The 26,797-nt window shown below is 43.2% G+C and overlaps 1 protein-coding gene across 4 annotated transcripts in view; it reads left to right on the top strand.

The window, feature by feature from the left end:
- Positions 1 to 21,175, top strand: part of lig (ubiquitin-associated protein-like lingerer) — a 94,488-nt gene extending 73,313 nt beyond the window's left edge. For 3 of the 4 annotated variants that reach the window (XM_076210967.1, XM_076210969.1, XM_076210966.1), the window contains 6 exons: positions 2,072 to 2,370; positions 4,348 to 4,467; positions 7,874 to 8,110; positions 9,811 to 9,942; positions 10,437 to 10,601; positions 20,261 to 21,175. In XM_076210967.1, the coding sequence (XP_076067082.1) occupies positions 2,072 to 2,370; positions 4,348 to 4,467; positions 7,874 to 8,110; positions 9,811 to 9,942; positions 10,437 to 10,601; positions 20,261 to 20,359 (1,052 nt within the window). In that variant the 3' untranslated portion in view covers positions 20,360 to 21,175. The remainder of the gene's footprint in view (positions 1 to 2,071; positions 2,371 to 4,347; positions 4,468 to 7,873; positions 8,111 to 9,810; positions 9,943 to 10,436; positions 10,602 to 20,260) is intronic. The other variant, XM_076210968.1, reaches the window with a different exon arrangement.
- Positions 21,176 to 26,797: the final 5,622 nt, after the last annotated feature.

The following is a 26,797-nucleotide window of genomic DNA, read 5'->3' as shown; positions in this document are numbered from 1 at the left end:
TCATCTTAGCATCCATTCTCAGATGTCTTATTTCTCATGACACTTTTTAATTCCCCAAGGCATTTACTTGCTTCTCTCAGTCTACATTCTACCTCCACTTCCACTCCTCCCTTACCCGCCACATTCGCATCCAAGTATCCATAACTATCTACTTCCTCCAGTCTCTCTCCCTGAATACTCATTTCCAATTTACTGCCATCTTTACAATAAAGAACAGTACATATGTATACCAAAGGCTTTTCCCCCCTTACAAGTGAGGTAGCCAAAAAACAAAGGCATGAAATCTACTCCCACCTATTTCATCCCCACATACTTCACTCCCATTCACCCCCTTCCCTCCCTCGTAAGAAGGAGAACAGGGATGGAAAGGGAGTTGGGAGATCGGGTTGATGAGAGAGTATTGGGATGGTTTGGACACATGGAAAGAATGAGTGAAGAAAGATTAGTAAAAGAGGTGTGGAAGGAGTGAACATGAGGGGACAACCAAGGATGAGATGGATGGATGGAGTAAAAGAGGCATTGGGAAAGAGGGGAATGTCTATTAAGGAAGGATGGGAGTGGACAGAAGAAAGGGTTGAATGGAGAATGTGTATGGATGATGGTGCAACACATGAGGGGGAGTAGGTGGGGGATGGGACTGGTGAGGGAGTATGTGTGAAAAATAGATTAACACAGCCCAAAGGAATTTATCTTCATCTTCTCTATTTCTGCATGAGAGGGGGAGTTGCTGATCTAATGAAGCAGCCATGCTGTGGATGTACTGTGTCTTGCGACACTACTTCTGACCCAGGGCTGTGGGTGAGATGCAGGGATGACCCGTCCTCCAGGAGGTGCCAAGATAAGAGGGAGGGAGGTGGATGGGAGTGGAGTATGTGGGGATGGAATGGATGGGAGTGGTTTTAATATCTTTGTTTTTTGGCTACCTCCCTTGTAAGGGAGAAAAAGCCTTTGGTGTATGTATATATATATATATATATATATATATATATATATATATATAGATATATATATATATATATATATAGATATATATATATAGATATATATCTATATATATATATATATATATATATATATAATATGCGCATGTGGGTGGAGGAGTGTGGAGTGTATTCAGGGATGGAATGGGTGGGAAGGATTTTAGGCCTTTTCCTTTTTTGGCTACCTCCCTTGTAAGGGGGATAAAGCCTTGGTATATGTATGTATGTGTGTGTGTGTATCTCTACCATGCCCTTCCCTACCTTTGTCTGCCTTTCCTTATTGTTATTATCATTATTATTATTTTTTTTTTTTTTCCTTCTCGCCTTAACTTCCATGCCCTTCCATACCCTTCCTACCCCCCTTTTCTTCCCTCCCCCTCCTTCCCCTCTCCTCTTCTCTCCTGCCCTTCCCTTCCCACCCTTTTCTTTCCCCTGCCTTGTCTCATTCACTTTCCCATCCCCATTTACATTCTTGCTCCCACCCTCCATCTCATTCATTACCCTTTACTCCTCATTCCCTTTTCTCCCCATTCCCTTCTTTTTCCCTTCACTAACTATTCCTCCTTCCTCTTCTCAGTATGCCTCTTCTTTCCATCCCTTCCCTCCCCCTCCCCCTCCCCTCATCTTCCTTCCTCCATCACCCTCTGTCACCATTTCTTTATTAACATTCTTCTCCTCCCTCCCTTCCTTCCTTTCTTCCTTCCTTCCTCTCTTTCTCTCCTTTCCCTTTTCCCTTCCCATTCTACCACTCCCTACATCTCTCCACACTTTTCCGTCTCATGTGCTAAATTTTCTTTGTTTCCCTAACATACCATGAACATCCATACTTACTTTCTCCTTATTCATCCATATCAATTAGGTCTTTTTCTTAGTTAACACTTGTTTCAGATTTCCATTCTCTTAGCTAATCATTCATTCTTGCCATATATGCTCAAGCCACCTCATCATTGGTTTTACCTCCACATTTCTCAATAAAGTTTTTGTTCTAAGGTATGCCATGACTTACTATAGTTCATTTCATGTGTTCACTTCAGTGATAATTTAGAGGAAAGCAATTAAAGTACATTTTCATTCATATTGTAATTTTTCAGGGAAAGGTGTAAGTGGACTTGTTCCAGGTGTTCCTCCTGGTGTTCATCAGCATCATCAACATCAACAACACCCACAACATCAGGTCCAACAACAACAGCAGCAGCAACAGCAACAACAACAGCAGCAGCAGCAACAGCAACAACAACAGGCCCAACAGATGATCCCCCCTTCACAGTATGTCTCTCCCCCAACGCTACAGGGAGCCGCTTTGCCCACTGCCTTCTACACAGGGCTTCAGCAGCATGCCATGTATTCTTATGAAGAACTTCAGCTCATGCAGCAAAGAATGCCACATATGGTAAGGATATTATTAGGAAAATTGTATTGGTTGTGTGTCTGTATCTATATTGTAGTAGTTATAACGAATGCACATTATTGGCAAGGAATTGCAATAATTGTAATTTTCAAGACTTTCAGATGGTAAATATGCCAAGATTGTCTTTTCTGTTGTATTGGAAGTTGGAAAAACATTTCTACATGTGAGCATGCATTTAGAATCGTTGATCTACTCTTAAATGACAGCTGTTTCAAATATATCACATAGTTCAGGATTCATCTTGAGCTCTTCTGTTCCAGAGGGGTAACACATGAATAAAATATCCAAGTGGTAGTCAGAATCAGTCATTCTGTTGCTCTGGGTCTCTTGCATGAGACCTATGGCTCCCAGGTAACTAATAGTAGCTACTGGATGAGCCCACAAGTCACTCAAGCTGCTGGTTACTTGGGAACTGTAGCCCACCTGCAAGAGACACCTGGGGCAACATGTCGATCAATTGGTCAATTTATAGTCACAGTGAGTCCTCCTTATACGGTAATTCTTTATCCGGTAAATTCACAGTTACGGTATTTGGTCATTACTACCCTTGATTCTATTTTCGGTAAGAAAAATTCGTAGATACGGTATCTGCTTGTGTTTTGTTTACACCATACTGTAGCGCCACCACGCCGTGTGGCCACCACAACAATCAGTCTCCTCCCGCGTTCGGTATACGGTAATTTCAATTTGCGGTAAGGTTTTCAGAAACGCATATGTACTGTATAACGAGGATTCACTGTATAAATAAGAAGTTATGAAAGATGCAGATATTTTCTTGGCAGATATGTGAGAAAGCTATAGGAAAGGGGAAGGATGTTTTTTGGGCTTTTATGGATCTGGAAAAGGCTTATGATAGGGTAGACAGAAAGGCACTGTGGGAGGTTATGCAGATTTATGGGATAGGAGGAAAGCTTCTGGGAGCTGTCAAGAGTTTTTATGAGAGTAGTAGAGCTTGTGTCAGGATTGGAAATGGAGAGAGTGAGTGGTTTGAAGTAAAGGTGGGACTTCGTCAAGGATGCGTTATGTCGCCCTGGCTGTTCAACTTATACATGGATGGGGTGGTGCGAGAGGTGAATGCTAGGGTAGTGGGTCAGGGATTGGAGATGGTTAAAGAAAATGGAGAAAAGTGGGAGGTGAGCCAGCTGTTGTTTGCGGACGACACTGCGCTTGTGGCAGGGTCAGAGGAGGGATTGAGGAAGCTGGTGGCAGAGTTTGGGAGAGTATGTGATAGAAGAAAGCTAAAGATAAATGTAGGTAAAAGTAAGGTGATGAGATGTACAAGGGGTGAAAGTGGCAGTAGACTGGAAGTAAACATTAAGGGAGAGCGACTGGAGGAAGTGGATAGTTTTAGATACTTGGGTGCAAGTGTAGCAGGAAAAGGTGGAGGTAGAATGTAGATTGAGAGAAGCGATTGTGTGTGCATGAGGAGGAATGGGCAGGGGGGTGGGGGGTGGGGTAGTATGTGTGAGTAAATTTTGACGCAACCCGAAGGGATTTCTCCCCGTCCTCTCCTTATATGCAAGGGGGGACGGAGAGGGGGGGTCGCCAATTAAATGAAGCGGCCTTGCTGTGGATGTGCTGTGTCTTGCGACACTGCTTCTGACCCAGGGTGGTGGGCAGGGTGCAGGGATGACCCGTCATCCAGGAGGTGCTCAGATGAGAGGGAGGGTGGGAGGGGTGTGGAGTGTATGTAGGGATGAAATGGGTGGGAGTGTTTTTATGCCTTTCCCTTTTTGGCTACCTCCCTTGTAAGGGGGAAAAAGCCTTGGTATATGTATGTATGTATCTCTATATTATACCTAAAGGCTTCTCCTCCCTCACAAGGGAGGTAACCAGCCAATACAACCCACTCTCCACCCATCCCACACCCATCCAACATGTTTGTTTCCCTTTACATAATCTCTTGGCTCCTTATGGAGGAATTGATCATATTTAATTTTAATTTGTTATGCATTTCAGGCACCAACAAGTCTTGCAGGCCGTGATGGTAACATTACGTCAGCAGCATATTCAGCAACGGAGGGAAAATTTAGAACGGATCAGAATTCATCCCCTGTGCCGTCTACAATGAACCAGCAGGTGAGAATGATGTATCATTTTGGTTACTGAACTCCATCATCAGAAAGGATAAAATATTCTCAATGTTCAGAAGTGTAATGGGTAAGAAATGAACCCCCCTCCCCCCAACCGCTTGTTAGCATACCCCAGTGCAAGGTGGTTAGCTCCCTTGGGCTTCATTTCTATGGAAATACTCTTTCTTTCCTTGCAATACTGCTGGTTTGTCTTTGATGTAGATGTTAGTCATCATAGTCTATACATTCTTCAGTATATCCATGAGCACCAAGAACTTTATTCTCCCCATCCACCCACCTCTTCCTTGGCATTAGCTCCAATCAGTCTTTTCACCAACCCTGCTCCAGTCACCTCTTCCTTTACACTGGGGACCCAGCACTCCACATAGCAGCTCAACAACAATGCCACTTGATGTCTGTTCACTGAACCACACAAAATTCAATATGGCTGCCCTGCCAAATGACAACAAATGAACACTCCAACAATGCTTGGTCTTTTATTCTTTTTTCTCCAAAGTTTTTATAAGCCAAGGAATTCTATTGACCAGAGAGGACTGTTAGAATCAGAAATGGAGAGAGTGAGTGGTGTGAGGTAAAGGTGGGACTTCATCAGGGATGTGTTATATCACCTTGGCCATTCAATTCATACATGGATGGGGTGGTACAAGAGGTGAATGCAAGGATGGTGGGTCAGGTATTGGAGATGGTTAGAGAAAATGGAGAAAAGTGAGAGATAAGCCAGTTGTTGTTTGCTGATGAAACTGCTCTTGTTGCAGGATCAGAGGAGGGATTGAGAAAGATAGTGACACAGTTTAGGAAGGTGTGCAAAAGAAGAAAGTTGAAGATCAATGTGGGTAAATGTAAAGTGATGAGATGTACAAGGGGAGAATGTGGCAGCAGACTGGAAGTGAATATCAAGGGAGATAGTCTTGAGGAAGGAGATAGTTTTAGATACTTGGGTGCAATTGTGGAAGGAAAGGGAGGAGTGTAGGTAGAATGTAGATTGAGAGAAGTAAGTAAATGCCTTGGAGGATTAAAAAGTGTAATGAAAAATAGACATTTAGGAATGGGTGGTAAGAGGAGATTAAATGAAAGAGTGATTGTGTCAACAGCACTGTATGGGGCAGAAACATGGAACATAAGAGAGGAGTTTGAATGTGTTTGAGATGAGGTGCCTGAAAAGTATGATAGGGGTTACTAGGCTGGATAGAGTGAGAAACGAGGAGGTAAGGAGGAAAACGGGGGTGGAAAGGAAGTTGGGAGGTAGGGTTGATGGAAGAGTATTGGGATGTTTGGACACATGGAAAAAGTGAAGAAAGATTAGTAAGGAGGTGTGGAAGGCATAGGTGGAAGGAGTGAACATGAGGGGGTGACCAAGGATGAGATGGATGGATGGATGGGGTAAGAGGCATTGGAAAAGGGGAAAGTCTTTTAAGGAAGGATGGGAGAGGACAGACGATAGGAATGAATGGAGAATGGTTGTGTATGGATGAAGTTGTGATGCATGAGGGGGAGTGGGTGGGAGATGGGGTTGTGAGGGAGTATGTGTAAAAATGAATTGATGCAGCTCAAAAGGATTTCTCCCCATCTTCTCCATTTCTGTATGAGGGTTCACCATTTTAATGAAGTGGCCTTGCTGTGGGTGTGCTGTATCTTGTGACACTGCTTCTGACCCAGGGCAATGGGCGAGATGCAGGGATGACCCATCATCCAGGAGGAGCCAAGATAAGAGGGAGGCAGGGGAGTGAATGGGAGTGTAGTATTTGGGGTCGGAATGGATGGAAGTGGATTTTTATGCCTTTGTTTTTTGGCTACTTTCCTTGCAGGGGGGGAAAAGCCTTTGGTGTGTGTGTGTGTGAATGGGAGTAGAGTATGTGGGGATGAAATGAGTGTGAGTGGATTTATACCTTTGACTTTGGCTATCTCCCTTGTAAAGGGGGAAAAAAAACTGGTATATGTACTTTAGCTGCCATAAGTATGGACGCGATAATGCTGATGTCAGTACTTGCCACAAATTGAAGTCCCTCACCCTCAATATCCCGAGTGAGCCAGATAATTTTTTGTATGCCTGGCAGCAAGACTATGGTTGGCTGCCACCAGGGCATGCAGTGTTTCCAGGCTGCTGTCTGAGATTCGACAGTGGGAGGATTACATTACTGGAGCTCCGCGCTTTGCCTTCGATTTTACGTAAATTCTCAGTGGTTTGGTGTCTGTATTTACCTAGTTGTATTATACGGGAAGGGGACCTATGCTTGTGGTGACCCGTTTTTGTATCTTGCAAGATCAAGTTTGTTCTTAGATTCTTGTATTGTGTTTGCACACATTATTTTTTCATCCAATTTGTTCCATATATCTATCACTCTGTGTGGGAAGCTGTTCTTTTTGAGGTCTCTTCTGTAGTTATCCTTTTTGAGTTTCATTGCATGTCCTCTTGTTTTTCCTCTGTCCCATTTAATAAGTCCTCTCTATCAAGGCATTCTTTTCCTTTCATAATTCTGTAGATGGTTAGTAGGTCCCCTCATTCTCTTCTTTGTTCCAGGGTCAGCAATTCCAGTTCGGCCAGTCTGTTCATATGTCAGGTTTGAAAGTGTTGGGGCCATCTTTGTTGTTGCTCTTTGTATTCTTTCTAATTTTCTCAATCCTGTTATGAGTCTCTGGAGTTTGATGAAAAAAGGTCTGGAGAGGTATAACACCTCGTCTCTCCCAAAGCTGGAGGCAGCAGTGCGCATGATCTGGGCAGAGTTCTCAGTGGAAAAGCTTAACAATCTTGCTGATAGTGTCCCAAGAAGACTGAAGGAAGTCATCAAATGGAAGGGAAATGTCACAAAGTACTAAAGAAGGAGTAAATGTTCAAAAATAAGTTTTGTACCATTTTTCTGACAATATAATTTTTTCCTTGTTGCTTTTTTGGGAAGGGTGTGGCATCAATACTTATGGCGACTATTGTAAATATTCATGCTCCTGATTTATTACAGTCACTCAAACCTAGTATTCAGTGGTTCCATAACCAAATATTTTCATATATCAGTACTCCATTGCTGTGCCAAATTTAGGGGATGGGGGGGGTTCATCATGAAATGCATAAGTGTTAAAAATTGTAGCATGTCATACCATCAGTTTATATGTTAGTATCTAGCAGATTACTATTTGCAGGATTAGCAGTAAGCAGTGCAGCTAGACTCCGTCTTGCTGCATTACTTCTAACCTGGGCATTGGGTGGGAGCAGGGATGGCCCTTTATTCACATGGAACTAAGAAAAAGGGAAAGAAATAGGTGTTGGATGGATATGGGAATGGTTGGGGGTGGGTGTATTACGCCTTGGCTGGCTACTTCCCTTATAAGGGAGAAGAAGCCTTTTGGTAAATAAATTGGTAGATTAGTAGTCATGACTTATAAGATAAAGTTGATTGCAGGGTGCCACAGCAGGAGGTACATACATCACTGCAACTGGTAGCGCTGCAATGCCCCCGTACTTCATGTACCACAATATGGCAGTGCCATCGTCGTTCCACCAATATGGAGCACCAGCTGCCATCATCCAGCTGCCACCTGTCACAAATGCACATACCGCATCTAACACCTCACAGTTTCCAGGAGCAGGCCCTAAAATGCAGTATGGATCATCAACATATTATGACAACCTTTCACAGGTGAGTAAAAGTTTTATATCCATTTAAGAAGTTGTACTTTAAAGTATTTGGGATTGCTTGTGGCAGTGGATGGAGGAGTTGATATGGAAGTAGAGGAAAGGAGGCAAGTAGATGCCTTGGGATGGGTTGAGGAATGAAATGTGCTATGATCTGGGGATATTGCAAAGAGAAGGCTGTATAAGGAAGTGATTGTACCCATGATTCTATGGAACAGAGGCTTGAAATTTAAAGGAAGCAGAAAAGATTAGTTAGTTCATTGCTCCCCATGAACTACTTTCAGCCATCGACAAAGGAACAATCTCACACCTATACAAGACAGACAATATCCAAAATTTCTTTCCAATGAGATGTTCTTTAGTATATGTATATATATCAATAACAGGCACACCAAACCATGAGGACAGTGTTGCACCAAAGGGAGCATCATAGAGATGATAAAAGAGTGATTTAAGGAGAGATATTAAAAGTTAAAAAGGGGTTAGCATTCATCTTTAATTATTAGTTTCCAATTTTAACCACTACAGTGTGACTAAAATTCTCATGCGCAGCATCATCTGCCATGTGTAATTTGCACCACTACTTGCATTACAAAATATAAAGTCACTGCACTCGCATTATAAAATATAAAGTCACTGCTGTATTACTCATTCTCTTTTACCCAGAGTAATAATAAACACAGAAAACATGATCAAGCCAGTTCATAGAATCTAGGGATAACTCATGTACAACTACAAAAATATATGCAATCAAGACAATGACACCAGCATTCTTGTGTACCCACTCACACCTCATGATGCCTACATAGGCATCATTGTACCAAAGTTGTTAAACTACATGACTGGTCCATGTAGATGTCACTAAATGTCCCAGAAATATGAATTGAAATTTATGCTTACAATAACTTGTGTAGGATATATATATGGAAGAACATGGTACATATCTTCCACTGCCCAACATTCGGACAATTTTGGCAGTACAAAGCTTCCTCTGTCTGATTTATGAGTCACCCTAGTTGTAGCAGAATAACTTGGGGCTGCTAGTCTCTTCCAAGCATCCTCTCCCTCTGTTCCACTCTTGTACAAACTCTGAACAAGCTTGACCTCAGATTCAAACTGCCCCATATACAACCACCCCACAGGGGACACAAAATACCTCATAATACAATGACCCACACTAACGATCCCTAGATTACAACAATATATTTTCTCTTGAGTGACTTACGGTCCTGCCCAGAGTCTGTTGCTGGTTACTCTTCGGTTGCAGGTCTCCAGCAAGAGAGACTAGAGGCAACAGATTGGTTGTGACTGCATAAATCTTATACAAGCAATATCCAATACAGAACATGCAAGAAAGTATCAAAACTATAGATTGAGATTGATTGCAGGTTGAATCATTGCATTTCAAATGTGACGGTATGACAAAATCATCTCAATGAATTTATTGCATCAGGTGCAGCAGTGACTGTTATATTTTCACTGTATGTGACTGCATAAAGCTTATACAAGCAATATCCAATACAGGACATGCAAGAAAGTATCAAAACTATAGATTGAGATTGATTGCAGGTTGTATCATTGCATTTCAAACGTGACAGTATGACAGAATCATCTCTATTAATTTATTGCATCAGGTGTAGTAGTGACAGTGTTATATTTTCACTGTATGTTATATTTATCATTTGTCATGTTAATGTATTGCAGACTCCTGACTTCAAGACTGGGTACACTACATCCCAGAATCAGACCAAGGCTGCTGGAGCCTCGACTGGATCTGCCACTAATTCTGCCACAGATCTGTCAGGCTATAAGAACCACTTGAGTAAGGTCGGTAGGGTTAGTATTAAAACCATTTCCGTAGCCTAAGGGGAATTTGTATCAGACCAGTCCTTCTGTAGTACAGTCTCTTGGTGGTCAGTGATAACTAGCCTGACACAAAGCTATCAGTTAGTTGTGGCATTTGATACTAATTTTGGTTTATGTTTTGGGCAACATATTAAAATTCAGGTATGCTGTAATTGGTCAAGGTTATTGTTTAAGAAAAAAAAATATAGGGGTATATTTGTACTTATAGCTTGCAAAATCATAGTAACTAGTTGCATAAATAATGCACTTAAGTGACTGGCTATTGACTGCTGAAGGTCTGGCCTTGCTAAGATTCAATTCACACCTTATAACCCTAGTGTTAACTGGCGCATGATTATTTATTTATTTCTGTTTATTTTATTTTCTTTACCCTCCCCCCCAAATATCTGGATTTCCACATTCCTTAGGCTGGGGTGTAGGTGCTCAAATTGTGCGTACCTTTTTATACCCTCATTTCTTTACAGTCGTATGAGAAGCAAGGCTTTCACACGGGCACCCCTCCACCTTTCAATCTGCCGGGCTCAGGCACCAATCCCATGACTGCGAGTGCCTATGCACCTATGTTCATCCCCACACTGCCTGCAGCAGCCCAGCACCACTCGCCCCTCATGCACCACCAACTGCACCAGGTATATAAAAAAGCTGTTCACAGATGTACTGAGTAATAACAGTAAACAGGTGAAAAATAAAATAGATCTGGAGATTTCTAAGGAAAATATGTAGGGTCTGTCTTTCATTTATGTATTTGAAATTCATAAACTGAACACCTATTATACTACTGTCCATAAAGTCTGCATGAGTGTGTGGGATAATTAAAGTTGTCTGGCTAATGTCCTTATTACATACATATATCAAAAGGCATTAAGTAAGAAACACGGCCAAGTGAAAGTATACATCCATCCTACACCCATCCCACATCTATTAAAAAAAATGTATTCCTTGTCCTTGCTGTCTTAGCAGCTTGTAAATTTAGGGTCATTCCAGTGCCCTGTCACATTACTTGGGTCAGAAGCAATGCAACAAGATGTAGCACTCTCACTGCAGCAGGGCTAGATAGCCAGAGTAGAGCTCTCTGTTCAGGCCGTGTCATTTATTCATCCATTCATTCCTATCTTTTGCACTTGCCTTTTTGCTCAACTAGCATTCCTCTTGCATCAGCATTCTTTTCACCATATTTCTTGACTTTCCCCATTCACTTCTGCATTTTACACTCAGCCAGTTGCTCTTTCTTTCCACGTGCCCAGAGTATCTGAGCACTCTTTGGTCACTTCAGTGTGCCAGCTGTCTTTCCCCCTCTACATTACTCACTCTATCCATTCTCATAACTGTTCTGTTCTATCTATATACCAAAGGCTTTTTCCCCCTAAGGGAGGTAGCCAAGTGAAAAGGCACTTACCCACTCGCACCCATTCCACTCCCATCACTCTTTCCTCCCTCTCATCTTAGCTCCTATTCTATATATTATATATACTATTCTCTTTTATATATTCTATATACCAGGGTTACTTCCCCCATGTAAGGAAGATAGGATAAATATACGCACCCACTCCCACTCATTCTTCTCCCATCCTTCACCCTTATTACCTTTTCATCTTAGCTCCTCATGGATGATGATGAAGTGGAGTGGGTGCGTATATTTATCCTATGTGTGAGAAAAATTTGATGCAGTCCAAAGGGATTTCTCCCTGTCTTCTCCTTTTCTGTATGAGGGGATGGAGAGGGGAGGGGGGTCACCAATTTAATGATGCAGCCTTGCTGTGGATGTGCTGTGTCTTGCAACACTGCTTCTGACTCAGGGCAGTGGACAAGAGGCAGAGATGACCCCTCATCCAGGAGGTGCCAAGATAAGGAGGAGGGAAGTGGGTGGAGGGGAGGGGAGTGTGATAGGGATGGAATGAGTGGGAGTGGTTTTTATGCCTTTATTTTTTGGCTACCTCCCATATAATGGGAAAAAATGTTTTTGGTATATGTATGTATTTTTCACATTGTCAGACAATGCATGACAACCATCTGACCTAGGTGCCTTACCAGCTTTCATGTTTTTCAACGCTATTTGTACATACATACATATACCAAGGCTTTCCCCCTTACAAGGAAGGTAGCCAAAAAAGGAAAAGGCATAAAATTATTCCCACCCATTCCTTCCCTGAATACACTCCACACCCCTCCACCCTCCCTCTCATCTTAGCACCTTCTGGATGATGGGTCATCCCTGCACCTTGTCCACTGCCCTGGGTCAGAAGCAGTGTTGCAAGACACAGCACAGGCCTCTTCATTAAATTGGCGACTCCCCCTCACCGTACCACCATGCATAAAGGAGAAGACGGGGAGAAATCCCTTCGGGCTGCGTCAAAATTTGCTCATTCCACCTCATGCATCACATCATCATCCATATACAACCATTCTCCATTCACCCCTGTCTTCTGCCCTCTCCTGTCATCACAGTTCACTTTTACTCTTTTAATTTTGTTCCGAAATGTATCAAGACAGCAGGGCCTTGCTTCTCTTTTTAAGGAAAGAAAAGAGTGAGTAGGGGGTCCCTAAACCAGGTAGAGATGATAAAAATTTCAGTTGGACAAATACTAATGGAAGTGAAGACAGGTTGGGTGTTTCAGGGATATGATCAAGAGAGGATTGTTGAACAAGGAAGGAAGATGGGAAGAGATAGGGGTGAGTGGAGAATGGCTGTGTATAGAAGGAAGGGAGGGGGATGGGGGGGAGTAGGAGTGGTTATGTGTGAATGATATTTTTATATACCCCAAAGGGATTTCCCCCCTTCTGTTTTTTCGCATGAGGGGACAGAGAGGGGGTTGCTGATTCAGAAGTGGCCTTGCTGTAGATGTATTGTGTCTTGCTGCATTGCTTCTGACTCAGGGCAGTGGGCAGGAGACAGGAATGACCCTTCATTCATGAGGAACTAAGATGAGAGGTGATGGTGGATGGGAGTGGAATAAGTGGAAGTGGGTACGTGCCTTTTGACTTGGCTACTTCACTGATAAGGGAGGTTGGGGGAACCCTTGGTATATAGATAGGTAGATAGATGGGACATGACAGGAAAATTACTAATGGAAAAGATGTTTTGATAGAACTAGGGGGGTGAGGAGATAAAATGAGCATTAAAAGAAATAAAAGCTGGTAAGATACCGTTAGGCCAGTGGTCTATGTCCACATTGGGCTCTCAACTGTGAAACAGGTAGTCTGCTCATGTTTTGGCAGCCAATTAGGCTGGCTGAAGGCAAACTCTGGTAAAGATAGAGTTGGATTTATTAACCATGAAATGTTGGGCGCCAGTAGGTTGGGGACGAGAAAACAAGGGAGGTGATGACTGTTTCAAGTCGTGTCTACAGTGATCTGCTTGTGGGGATCAAGGGAGGGGGCAAGAAATATCAAGGAGCAGCGAGCTATGCTCACGTATGCTTCTCCAAGGCTCTCTGCATATTCGGCGTTCATTCTGCTCCTTATATACACGGGCAGGTCATGACCTGTGCTCCTAATTGCTGTGAGGTCAAGTGTGAGGCAAGGGGTGTTGGAGGGAAAAGGTTCTGACACTGGTACTCATGGAGACAGAGGATGTGCGTTCCTCAATGATCCAGTTATTCACACCTCACATGACCAGTCGAGGTGGAGGCCAGCCATGGTGGGCTGATGCTGGCATTGCACATGAGCTTCCTGAAGGGAGGTTTGTCATACCCATGGGCCTCAAGGAAGCTCTGGATCGCGTTGCAGCTGGGCTGAGCGAGCATATCCCACAGGGCCACTTCGGGGTCAGCAAGGTCATGAGACACTGAGAAGAGGTGAGGCGAAGGAGGTGAGGACCAGTCATGATGACTACTAACAGATACCAAGGTTAGATGGCTGTCATGTAGATAGTCTGACAAGGGAAGGAGTATTTTTATTGGAATTTCTAGTGAGATTAATGTATGCCTAAGGAAAGGAAGTGTTGCAGTGGACTGGAGGAATGCACATATAGTTTCACTGTTCAAAGGGAAAAGAGGACAAATATGAATGTAGTAGTTTTAGAGGGATAATTCTATTAAATGTAGTTGTTGTTGTTGTTGTTGTTCCCTAGACTGTCTGTCCGAGCAGTCCCGTCTCCCCAAGGAAGGCCACAGCCGAAACTGGGTTTTCCCACAAATCCTTTATTGAGTGTATGTTGTGTTGTTCGCGTGCATGATTGTGTATAATGCAGTCTTCCATTATGTGTTGTATGGTATGGGGTGAAGTGTTACATCCTGGGCAGCTGTTCACAACATGGTCGTCCAGCCTCTTCTGGTAGCTTAGAAGTGCTGGGTGGTGACCGCATCGCAGTCTGGCCAAGTGGACTCTGTCCTTACGTGGGAGAGAGGATTCAGAAGGGTGGATATCAGGGGGTCTGGCATGCAGCAGTGTGTTGTCTTTCAGTGTGTTAATGGAGCGGTGAGTGATATGATTATGAATATGTTTCCGGAGGCTGGTATTTGGTGGTTGTGGAGGAAGAGAAGAGAGTATCTGTGTGTAATAAAGGTCTATGGGTGTAGTTTTAATGTTTCTTGGTGTGTGTGGGTGTTCTGCTATGTAGTGTAGCGGGTGTGATGTGTTTGTGGTGGCTGCAGCAAGTGTTTGTGTGCCTCTCATGTCGAGGTGGTCCTTGACCTTGAGGACTTTTGTTTCATGGTGTAAATGGTCTGTAGGTGATGTATTTGTGCAGCCTGTAATTGTTTTTAGGGCTTTGTTTTGTATGATTTGAAGGGTGTTGTGGTGTGTCTCACTGAGATTAGGAGCCCATGCAGGACTCGCATAATTCATCACTGAGCGTATGCATTGTTTGTATATTGTTATATTAGTTTCTTTGTTTTGTCCAAATGTTGTTCCAGTGATTGACTTAAGTGCGTTAAGTCTAGGTGTGCATTTGTTTTTTATGTTTGTGAGGTGTTGTTGTTGTTGTTGTTGTTGTTGTTGTTGTCGTTCCCTAGACTGTCTGTCCGAGCAGTCCCGTCTCCCCAAGGAAGGCCACAGCCGAAACTGGGTTTTCCCACAAATCCTTTATAGAGTGTATGTTGTGTTGTTTGCGTGCATGATTGTGTATAATGCAGTCTTCCATTATGTGTTGTATGGTATGGGGTGAAGTGTTACATCCTGGGCAGCTGTTCACAACACGGTCGTCCAGCCTCTTCTGGTAGCTTAGAAGTGCTGGGTGGTGACCGCATCGCAGTCTGGCCAAGTGGACTCTGTCCTTACGTGGGAGAGAGGATTCAGAAGGGGGTCTGGCATGCAGCAGTGTGTTGTCTTTCAGTGTGTTAATGGAGCGGTGAGTGATATGATTATGAATATGTTTCCGGAGGCTGGTATTTGGTGGTTGTGGAGGAAGAGAAGAGAGTATCTGTGTGTAATAAAGGTCTTTGGGTGTAGTTTTAATGTTTCTTGGTGTGTGTGGGTGTTCTGCTATGTAGTGTAGCGGGTGTGATGTGTTTGTGGTGGCTGCAGCAAGTGTTTGTGTGCCTCTCATGTCGAGGTGGTCTTTGACTTTGAGGACTTTTGTTTCATGGTGTAAATGGTCTGTAGGTGATGTATTTGTGCAGCCTGTAATTGTTTTTAGGGCTTTGTTTTGTATGATTTGAAGGGTGTTGTGGTGTGTCTCACTGAGATTAGGAGCCCATGCAGGACTCGCATAATTCATCACTGAGCGTATGCATTGTTTGTATATTGTTATATTAGTTTCTTTGTTTTGTCCAAATGTTGTTCCAGTGATTGACTTAAGTGCGTTAAGTCTAGGTGTGCATTTGTTTTTTATGTTTGTGAGGTGTTGTTTGAAAGACATGGATGTATCGTATGTTACACCAAGAATTTTCGGTGTGTTTGTGTGTGGTATTAGAGTGTTGTTGATGTAGAGATGAGGTATGTATTTGTGTTCTTTTGTCCAGTTGGTGAGAAGTGTTGCTGTAGATTTGGTTGGAGCTATTTTGAGTCTGTTTGTGATGAACCATGTGTTGAGTGTGTCAAGGTAAGGCTGGATTATTTCTGCAGCTTTGTCTGTGTTACGATGTGTGCATGTGATTGTTATGTCGTCTGCGTAGGAAGAGATTTGTATTTCTGAGGTGTCTGGCGTGGGTAAGTCATGCATGTATAGATTAAATAATGTGGGGGATAGAACCGAGCCCTGTGGTACTCCGTTCTTAATGTTTCTGATGTGCGATGATTGGCCATTATATGACACATGAGCATTCCTGCCTGCCAGATAATTGGCCAGCCATCTTTTGGTGTTATTGTGCATGTCTGTGTTATATATTTTATTTGTTAGGTTGTGGCGGGGGATAGCATCAAAAGCTTTACTAATGTCCAATGTTATAAGAAGTGTTCTGTGGTGGGGCCTATCTGAATTGATGCCATCTAAAATTCTTTGTGTGAGGTTTGTCAGAAGAGTGTTTGGAGTGTAGTGGCCTAAAACCGTGTTGTGAGTCAGCAAGGGGAATATATGGTGTGACAAGTTTAAGTATTAGGCGTTCAATGACTTTAGAGGGGGTGCAGAGAAGTGTGATTGGGCGGTGCGATGTTGGGATTGTTGGGTCTTTGTTCGGTTTTGGAATGGTGATTATTTTACCATGCTTCCAGATGTCGGGTATTGTGTTGTGTGAATAGCTGTAGTTTGCAATGTTTGTGAGTGCGTGTATACCTTGTGGTCCAATGTGTTTTAGGTGTATGTTGCTTATGTTATCAGGGCCACAGGCAGATGAGTGCTTGAGACTATGCAATATGAGTTTTGTCTGACTGTCTATGAAGGGTGTATAGTCTGAGTCTGTGGGAAAGTCTTTCTTACGTCGAATGGTGCGTCGGTCGTCAGGGTGAGATGTAAGATGGCTCGTCTGTGCAAAATGACGTATGAGTGCGTTTGCTTGTTGTCTGTTTGAGGGTAGATTATCTGTTGTTGTGATTATTGCTGCGTGAGAGCGTTGTAGTGTTAGTGTTGGATAGTGTGATGCTGTTGAGTGTTTTGTACAATTTGCTGGTGTTTGTTTTGTGATCAAGTGTATTGATAAAGTTTTGCCAATTTTGTGTTTTTTGTTCATGTATTTTATTGGCAATCACAGTGTTTAGTGTTTGTATTTGGTCTGCTATGTTTTGAGGGATAGGTGTGGGGGTATCGTGTTTAAGTGTGTCACGTTGTCTGATGAGGCCTTGGATTTCTGGTGTGAAGTTGGGGTTGTGTGATTTTCTGTTGCCTCTAGGGATGTATCTCTTGTCTGCGTTTTGTATGATTGTATTAAAAGCGTGCACAGCATTGTTTATGTTTGTGATTGGTGTACTGTTAAGTGTTTCAAAATGTTGTTCTGTCTCTTCATTAAAGGCTTCCCAGTTAGCTCTCTTGTAATTGGTGTAAGTGTGTCTGTGGCCAGCTGGGGTGCATCTTGTTTTGGTGGTGTTGAGGTGTTGTTTGAAAGACATAGATGTATCGTATGTTACACCAAGAATTTTCGGTGTGTTTGTGTGTGGTATTACAGTGTTGTTGATGTAGAGATGAGGTATGTATTTGTGTTCTTTTGTCCAGTTGGTGAGAAGCGTTGCTGTAGATTTGGTTGGAGCTATTTTGAGTCTGTTTGTGATGAACCATGTGTTGAGTGTGTCAAGGTAAGGCTGGATTATTTCTGCAGCTTTGTCTGTGTTACGATGTGTGCATGTGATTGTATTAAATGTAGTTGGTAAGGTGTATGGGATAGTGTTAATTGAAAGAAATAGAACAGAGGGGAAGATCAGTATGAGTTTAGGAAAGGTAGGTGTATCAATAGAATTTTTGTAGTTAGGTACGCAGGAAAGTTTTGGCAAAGGGTGTCATTTGGGCTTTCATGGATATAGAGAAGTCAGACAACTGTTGACAGGATGGCAAAAATTTTTGTATGAAATTTTACATAGGTGTTTGAAGATGAGCTGAGTTTGGGAGGATGTATGAGAGTACATACATATACCTATGGCTTTTTTCCTTCCTTACAAGGGAGGTAGCCAAAGTCAAAGTCAAAGTCTAGTTCCACCATTTTATCCCCACACACTCCGCTTCCATTCACCACCCCTCCCTCTTTTCTTGGCTCCTCCTGGATGACGGGTCATCCCTGCATCTTGCCCACTGCCTTGGGTCAGAAGCAATGCAGCAAGACACAGCACATCCACAGCAAGACCAATTCATTTAATCAGCCAACCCCCCCCTCTCCATCCCCACATGCAGAAAAAGAGGAGATGGGGAGAAATCCCTTCAGGCTGCATCAAAACAACATTTGTACATACTCCCTCATCCCCCCCACCCACTCCCATGCATTACAGCATCATCCATACACAACCATTCTCCACTCACACCTATCTTATGTCTTCTCTCTTCCTCAATGAAGAGAGGCTTAGGCACCTTAACTTACACTCTATGGAAAGATGCAGAATGTGGGGTGATGTAATAGAGGTGTTTAAGTGGATCAAAGGCTTTAATAAGGGTGGTGCAAACAAGGTCATTGTATTAAGACAACAGGTCAGGACTCGCAGTAATGGATTTAGACTGGACAAATTTAGATTTAAGAAGGAAATAGGCAAGAATTAGTTTACTAATAGGGTGGTCAACAAATGGAACAGACTTAGTAATCATGTAGTGAGTGCTGAAACTATCAGTTGTTTTAAGAAACAGACAACTTTATGGATGGGGATGACAGGTGGTAATAGACATGGAACTGCCTACTGTAGGCCTCATGGTCTCCTGCAGTCTCCTTCATTTGTATGTTCTTATGACATTCCCCTTTTTCCCAATATCCCTTTTACCCCAACCATCCATCTCATCCTTGGTCACCCCCTCATGTTCACCTCAGCCTTTCACACCTCTCTCTCTCTCTCTCTCTCTCTCTCTCTTTTCTTCTTCTTCTTCTTCTTCTTCTTCTTCTTCTTCTTCTTCTCTCCCACCCCCGCTCTCCTCACCTCCTCGTTTCTAATTATCCAGTTTAGTAACCTCTACCATACTTTTCAGGTATTTAATCTCAAACACATTTAAACTCTTCCTCCCGTATGTTCCATGTTTCTGCCTCATACAGTGCTGTTGGAACAATCACCCCTTCATACATTCTCCTCTTAGCATCTATTCCCAAATATTTATTTCTTGTTACATTTTTTAATCCACCAAGGCATTTACTTGTTTCTCTCAATCTACATTCTACTTCCACTCCTCCCTTTCCTGCCACATTCGCCCCTAAGTATCTAAAACTATCCACTTCCTCCAGTCTCGCTTAATACTCACTCCCAATTTGCTGCCATCCTCTCCCCTTGTACATCACATCACCTTACTTTTACCCACATCCTCAACTTCCTTCCTTTGCAGACCTCAAACTTGTCACTAACTTCCTCTGATCCTGCTAGAAGCATAGTGTTGTCAACAAACAACAATTGGCTTATCTCCCGTTTTTCTCCATTTTCTATAACCATCTCCAATCCCCGGCCCAGTACCCTTGCATTTACCTTTCACACCACCCCTTCCATGTATAAATTGAACAGCCATGGTGACATGACACATCCATGGTGAAGTACCTTCACCTCAATCCACTCAGTCTCTCCATTTCTAATTCTAACACAGGCTCTATTACTTTTGTATAAACTCTTGACTGCTCTTTACAGCTTTCCTCCTGTCCCATATATCTGCAATACCTCCCACAGTGCCTTCCTATCTACCCTGTCTTAAGCCTTTTCCAAATCCATAAAGGCCCAAAAAATATTCTTACCTTTACCTAAAGCTTTCTCACATACCTGCCTTACCACAAAAATCTGATCCACGCAACGCCTACCTGTCCTAAACCCATAGTTCCTCTCCTAGTCCTCACAATCAAAACCCTCCCATAAGCCTCCCCAATTACTTTGAACAAACTGATCCCTCTGAAACTACTAAACTTGCCCTTGCCCCTTTTCCCTTGTAAAGCGGAACTATACAGGCACTCCTTCAGTCCTCCAGCATGGTACCCTCTTTTAGACAAACATTAAACAATCTCACCAGGAACCTGAAAGTGTATGTAGGCAGAAGGTGACAGGATGGACAGAGGATGATGATGGTGATGTTGGGTACTGCTGTGGTCATCCTGTGTCAAGTTGCAATGCTTCTTAGCCTTAGCAGTGGAAAGGGGACAGAAAAGACCCTTCATCCATAAGGAGCTAAGATGTGAGGGATAACAAATGGGTTTTTGGATGGTAAAGGGTGTGGATATGCTTTGACTCAGTCACCTCCCATCTAAAGGGAAAGGTCTTTGGGTATATGTATATATATATATATGTATGTGTTCTTATTGTTACTTCTTCTTTCCAGGATGGTAGCAGCTCTGGTGGTCAGCGCTCTGGGACAACTGGTGGACAGAATAAGGGAGCATCCAAGGCTTATGGTAGCTCGTATTGGGGTTCCAATTAGACATCCCACTTTGCTCTGAGCCCCCTTCCCCCACTGTGGTGATCCTCAACCAGGGCTCATTGTACAACAGGAGGACGATAAATCTTCATTATGTGAAAATGCGCTCACAGAAGTTTGAAGCTGTAGTTTTGACTCGGGTCATGGTCTGTCATTGACTAAGTTGTGTAACTTACCTTGTAGGCGGGCAAGTTGTTTCATTAGGATGACAAGATTGGCCTCGTTGTATCCCATGTAACAATTTGTCCCAGCTAAACAACTAAATAAGACTTATTTAGGAACTGGCAATGGTATATTCAGCTGTTTTTCACATGTACATACCACCACCGGCCGAATAGACCAAGGGCGGGTCACGTCCACACACATGGTGCATCGCTGTGTAGCCACGCTAGCACACTTTTTACCCTATAGACTACAAGGTATTCAACTCTACACAATAATTGTATGTGGACATTCTCAAACCAAATATTGTCGTGAACATAAATTTTGCAAATGTGATGTGTGTTTGAATATCAATTACCCCCAAGTGTCAAGTCAGTCAGTCAACAGGGGGCGGATAAGAGTGTGTTGCTGGACCCGACCAACAAGGCAAGGTCTCACCTGATTAGGGTATATAACATGTGGATTTTTTTACCTCTTCTAAATCTCTTATGTACAATATTACTCCAGCATTCTCCTTTGTGGAATGCTGTAACAATACATAGAACATACTGTAAGCATCTTGTTTTGTAAGCTTTTCTTGTAGTGAGATCTTCAGTTACACCAATAAAAACTTTCATGAATGCATAAAACTTATGTTATCATGAAGCCCTACATTAAGCCTGGCATATTTGTGCTTCCAGATGGTTTGCAAATTACACTGTATGTCATACATACAACCATGATTCTAAAGAAAAAAGCATCAAGGACTCTAAACAATGTTACATTTTTTATGCACAAACCTTCCTTTGGAAAACCACAACAAAACTGGATCATAATGATTTTTACAAGTATATATGAAATAAAACTTACAAGTTATTGTTCCTGCCTCTCATCTTTCTCCCACCCTTTCTTCTCATCTTTCTCCTGCATCTCCTCCCTCTCTTCTCCCTTCCATATGGGGTATTAAGTACATAGCCAGTATTTCAGGGACCTCATACTACTCCACAGACTATTGTTGATTGAAGACTAATCTTGTGGGAAAAAAGAATGCTGATCACTCTTAAACTACCCCACCATTCTATTACACGTATACCAAAGGGTCACTTCCTGTTTGTAAGAAGCATACACCCACCTCACACCATCTTATCACCCCATGGGTAAAGGGTTGTCACTGTCCCTACCACATCATTTGGTTCAAAGGCAAAGCTGGGAGAAATGGCACTTTCACAGCAGAGCTCATCAGCTTGAACTGTTTTACCTCCACCACTTCATCATATGGTGACACCCTTTGCCTTTTTTCATCCACTCAGACATTTTATGAAGTAGACAAGAAGAATTTCCCTTTAGGCAATATCATTATTTCATGTATGTACAATTACTCTATTCACTCCTATATTTTGGACTCTCTTCTTTGCCTGACTGATATTCTTCTTGCATCTGCTGCCCCCTTCACCCAATCCATCCACCTAATCCTGGTCTTCCTCTCAGGTTCACTCCATCCACTTCTGTTTTCTACACACGTTTTGCCAGTCTTTCCTTACTCTTGCCATATACCAAAACCCCTGCAGCATTTGTTGGTCTATCCAATCTTACAGCTTCCCTCCTCAGTTCTCTGCCTGCCTCACCTCTACTTTACAGGCTCTTACTTTCTGCCTCCCCTGAATTCCAAGTATTTGATCCATACAGTGCCGTGGGCACAATGACTTCGTCGTTTACTTGTCTTCTTTACTCTATAATTCACCTATACACTCCTCTATTCACATACGTCCCCAAATACTTAAAACTCCACTTCCTCTAGGCTCTTGCATTCAATGTGCCACCATCATTGTGCCTTGTATATCATCATCTTACTTTTGCCCACATTAAGTGTTGGATTATCCTCCTCACACACCCTTTCAAAGTCTGTCACCATTTGCTTCAATTGTTCTTCAGATTCAACTACAAGAACAGTGTTATGTGCAAACAACTCTCTTGCTCACACTCTCTCTCTCTGTCTCCCTATATCTCTCTTTCTTGTCTGTCTATCATGCAATGTCTGTCTGTCCCTCTCTCTCCCTTTCTGTCTTTCTTGTGTCTGTCTCCCTCTTTCTGTCATTCATTCTGTTTCTGTGTTTGTCTGTCCCTCTCTGTCTTGCTTAACACAGTGTTTGCTTATCCTCTTCAGACACCCTTTCAGTCTGTCACCATCTGCTTTAATCTTTCTTCAGATTCAGGTACAAGAAGTGTTATGTGCAAACAACTCTGTCCAACTGTCTGTCTATCCTCTTTTTGTCTTGTGTCTCTTTGTCTGTTTCACTGTGTGTCTGTATGGCAGACTCTCACTCTCCCACTCTCTCCTTGTCTCTCTCCCCTCTCTCTTTCTCTCCCTCCCCCTACCTACCTTTCTCACTCTCCTTCAACTGTTGCCTTAATGAGTTTGATATTGTCAGTCAATCTTTCCTCCCTGTAACAGTAACTTCATTCTTCCAACTAACAGCCAAAAGTCCTTTGTGATGGTGCAGGATATGGTGATCTCTGAAAACCCCGAATCATTGTACATAGCTGATTATGGGTCTAGGGAGAAGCACAGCTCAACAGCAGCCCTATCTCAAGTCCATTTTTCTCAGCCCTTAAGAGGGGCAGGTCCATTAAACAAATTGATTGTGGCATTGCCTCCAGCAAGGATACCCTTAATGTGGCACAAATGATAATAAACAAACAACAAAAATGAGGAGCAACAGCCTTTCCTAGACCAAGAACTCTCAGTGGCACTCCTGCCCTACCCTGCAACACTGATGTGAGCAGAGCAAGAAGCCCCCCTTCCCCCAAAACACAATAGTCTGTAATGGTAACACTGTAGTAGTTTCCCCTCCTCCCAACAGAGAGCATTAATCTCTACTCTTGGTACAACAGACCCAAGCACCACAATCAGTGAGTGCAGCACTGATCCCATTAAGAGATGCTGCATTCCTGACCATGCCCAGCCGTGCTATGCACCTATTTGACCCATGCCATAATGAAATGGACCCTGACTTGCACTACACAAGAATTTTAGTTCTAAAATCCACCAGCAATGACTTGTTAGCAGAGGAATACCCCATGAAAATATGTTATGAGTTTGAGGACAAGCACAGAACTCCTAACAGTGACCCCATGGTGAGGTCCTAACAATAAAACTAAAATTAAGAGGTCAATATGACACCCCAATCCAAACACCACCACCACAGAACAACTAAAACAAACGAGGGAGTTGTCCACATTCTGACATTACAATACTGCAATAAGAAAGAATATGATAGGCTGGATAGAGTGACAAATGAGGAGGTGAGGAGAATGGGTGGAAAGGGAGTTATGAAATAGGGTTGATGAAATTGTATTGGGATGGTTTGAATACCAAAAGAATGAATGAAGAAAGATTAGTAAAAGAAGTGTGGGAGGAGTGAACATGAGGGGGCGACCAAGGATGAGATGGATGGATGGGGTAAAAAGGGCATTGGGGAAGAGGGGAATGTCTGTTGAGGAAGGATGAGAGAAGAAAGAAGATAGGGGTGAATGGAGAATGGATGATGCTGTGATGCATGAAAGGGAATGGAATGGGTGAGGGAGTATGTGTTAAAAATAATTTGACAGCCTGAAGGGATTTCTCTTTGTCTTCTCTTTTTCTGCATGAGAGGGCGGAGAGAGTGGTCATTGATTAAATGAAGTGGCCTTGCTGTGGGTGTATTGTGTCTTGACACTGCCTCTGACCCAGGGCAGTGGGTGAGATGCAGGGATGATCTATCATCCAGCAGGAACCAAGATAAGAGGGAGGAAGGGGGTGAATGGGAGTGGAGTGTGTGGGGATGGAATGGGTGGGAAAGGATTTTGTGCCCTTGTTTTTTTGGCTACTTCCCTGGTAAGGGGGGAAAAGCCTTTGGTACATGTATGTATGGAAAGAATATTAAGACAATCAAAAGTACATACAGGGTGTTCAGGTTAAATTAGATATTTTTTTTATCTGTCATTTCAGAACCATTTGAAGGATTTAATAGTGGTAAAGTGCAACAGATAATTGATTCTGTGTACTATTGGTGGGTGTGAGAGCTAGAGAGCATGAACAACTGGAATATTGGAAGAGAGTGACCTGCATCATGATGATTCACACCGGATTAAAAAATATGGAAATCTTAGCTGCAACTCAGTGCTCCTTGAATACTGTGAAGGGCATGAGATGTGAGCTGGAGAATTGCGATGGAGATGTGGAAGCAATGGCTAGCAGGAAGATTCATGGTAGGCACTCTGTCTGCACAATGAAATTTGTCGAGAAGCTACAAAAAAAGGTGCAGCAAGATCCAGGAAAAGCAATGCAGACCTTGGCAAGAGAGATGGGCGTCAGAGTGACAACTATGAAGAAGGCACTGAACAAGGATTTCTGCTACTCCTCATACAAGAGGTGCAAGGGCCAACTACTCACTGCCAAAGCCCAAGAGAACTGCCTTACAAAAGCAAAGATGCTCTGGTCCATCTCAAATGAGAAGAATTTCTGGCAGGACCAGTTGCACAATGCGGAGAACAACAGATGGCAAGCCTACAGTCCGCACAAAGTCCCATCCTTCATGAAGACCAAGTTCCCTCAAACTGTGATGGATCTTTGGGTGTGTTTCCAGCAAAGGCTATGTCATGCCACCTGTTATCATCTCCCTTCAATCCCTAGCATGCACACACGCACAGATATGCTACAAAAGGGTACTGCAATGCCTTTGTAGATCTCCCAAGAGAAAAGTCAATTGTCTGAGTAACCCAGCTCACCAACTGTTTCTGGCAATACCCCTTAGCAAAGAATAGACTCTGTGCATCTCAGTTCAAGCCACCTGAAGCCCTCTACTTGAACAAAGAAACACTTGTGCAGACAAAAGCCTAACCCAGCGCTTCTTGCTGTCGCTCAAATCAAAGCAGTGAAACCTTTTATATATCCATGTTTTGGCAACCCTGGAAATAATGTACGTAGAAAATGTTTCTGGCAATCCTCCAGTGTTTGAACAGAGCTTGCCTTGTATTTTTAAACAAGAAAGCTTTAATTCACCAATATAAAGTTAAACATACTCTCTACATGCCCCACATCTTTGAAGAGGGACTCAGACTCACTTCAGATGGTTATATTGAGTTGCTGTCCACTTGTTACCAAGCACTGGGTGGAGAAGGTGGCTGCAGGAAGACTATACGTGTGGCAGCAGGACTCAGTTCCATGTCACACCTCCGGGAAAATCCAGAAGTGGCTGTCTGAGAACTTCTACAACTTCACCAGTCCCAACATCTGCCCCCTAACTTGGCTGATTGCAACCCCATGGACTATTATGTGTGGGGCGCAGTTGAAAAAGACACTAATCGTACCGCCTGCAACACCAAGGACGAGATGATTGCCAGGATCAAACTGGTGTTCAGGCGTCTCTCGAAGGACACCGTGAAGGCCGTGACGTCATTAGTCCCGTCTCTGCGTGGGAGACGGTTGACCCCCCTCTTTGGAAGCGAGGAGCGCGGAGGGTAAGGAGTCGCCCGAGCGGAGTGGGAGTAGCGGGCAGGCCTTCTGACCCAGCAGCCGGAGCGGGCGATTGTGCCATCGAGCGAGATCTCTAGAGAGGATGGGCTGGATGATGGAGAAGGCGGTAGCCGCCTGTAAGAGTGGTCATGGGTTTGACGAGAGGGTCTTGGCTGGACATGGAGCTGTGGAGATAAACGGTTAGATGAGTGGGAGGTGAGAGCGAAAGTGAGTCCGGGTGGGAGGTAATGTGTTGATGGGTGAGTGGAATAATGGTGGTGGTTTGTGGAGATGGCCGGGTAGGTGAGTGGGGTAAAGGTAAAGAAGGTGAGCTGGGAGGGGAAGAAATGTGTTGAGGATTAGGGGGAACAATTGTGGTGGTATGAGGGAGGGGGTAAAGTAAAGAGAAAGGAAGTCAAGCATAAGATAAAGGAGGCAAAGAAATGGGGTAAGGGTATGACAGAAATTTTTGAAAGTGATAAAAAGATGTTTTGGAAAGAAATTAAAAGGAAGAGGAGGCGAATCAAGTGGAGAGGAAAAGGTAAAAGGTGCAGATGGAGAGATGATAATGGAAGAGAAGGCAGTAAGAGGAAGATGGGCAGAGTATTTTAGGGAGTTGCTAAATGTGAGGGAGGGAAAGGTAGTTGCAGTGGGAAACGCTAAGAAAATGAGTGATGAGTGAGAAAAATGGAGGAGAAATAGGGAGAGATGAAGTGAAAGCAGCTGTTCAGATGATGAGAGCAGGTAAGGCACCTGGGTTGGATGGATGCCATGCAGAATGCCTGAGGTACAGATATAGTGGACTG

This window comes from Oratosquilla oratoria, chromosome 28 (assembly GCF_046742065.1).
Source record: "Oratosquilla oratoria isolate Oo_2021 chromosome 28, ASM4674206v1, whole genome shotgun sequence".
NCBI lineage: Eukaryota > Metazoa > Arthropoda > Malacostraca > Stomatopoda > Squillidae > Oratosquilla > Oratosquilla oratoria.
The sequence above is the reverse complement of the archived record's forward strand: the minus strand, read 5'-3'. Positions and strand labels throughout refer to the sequence as shown.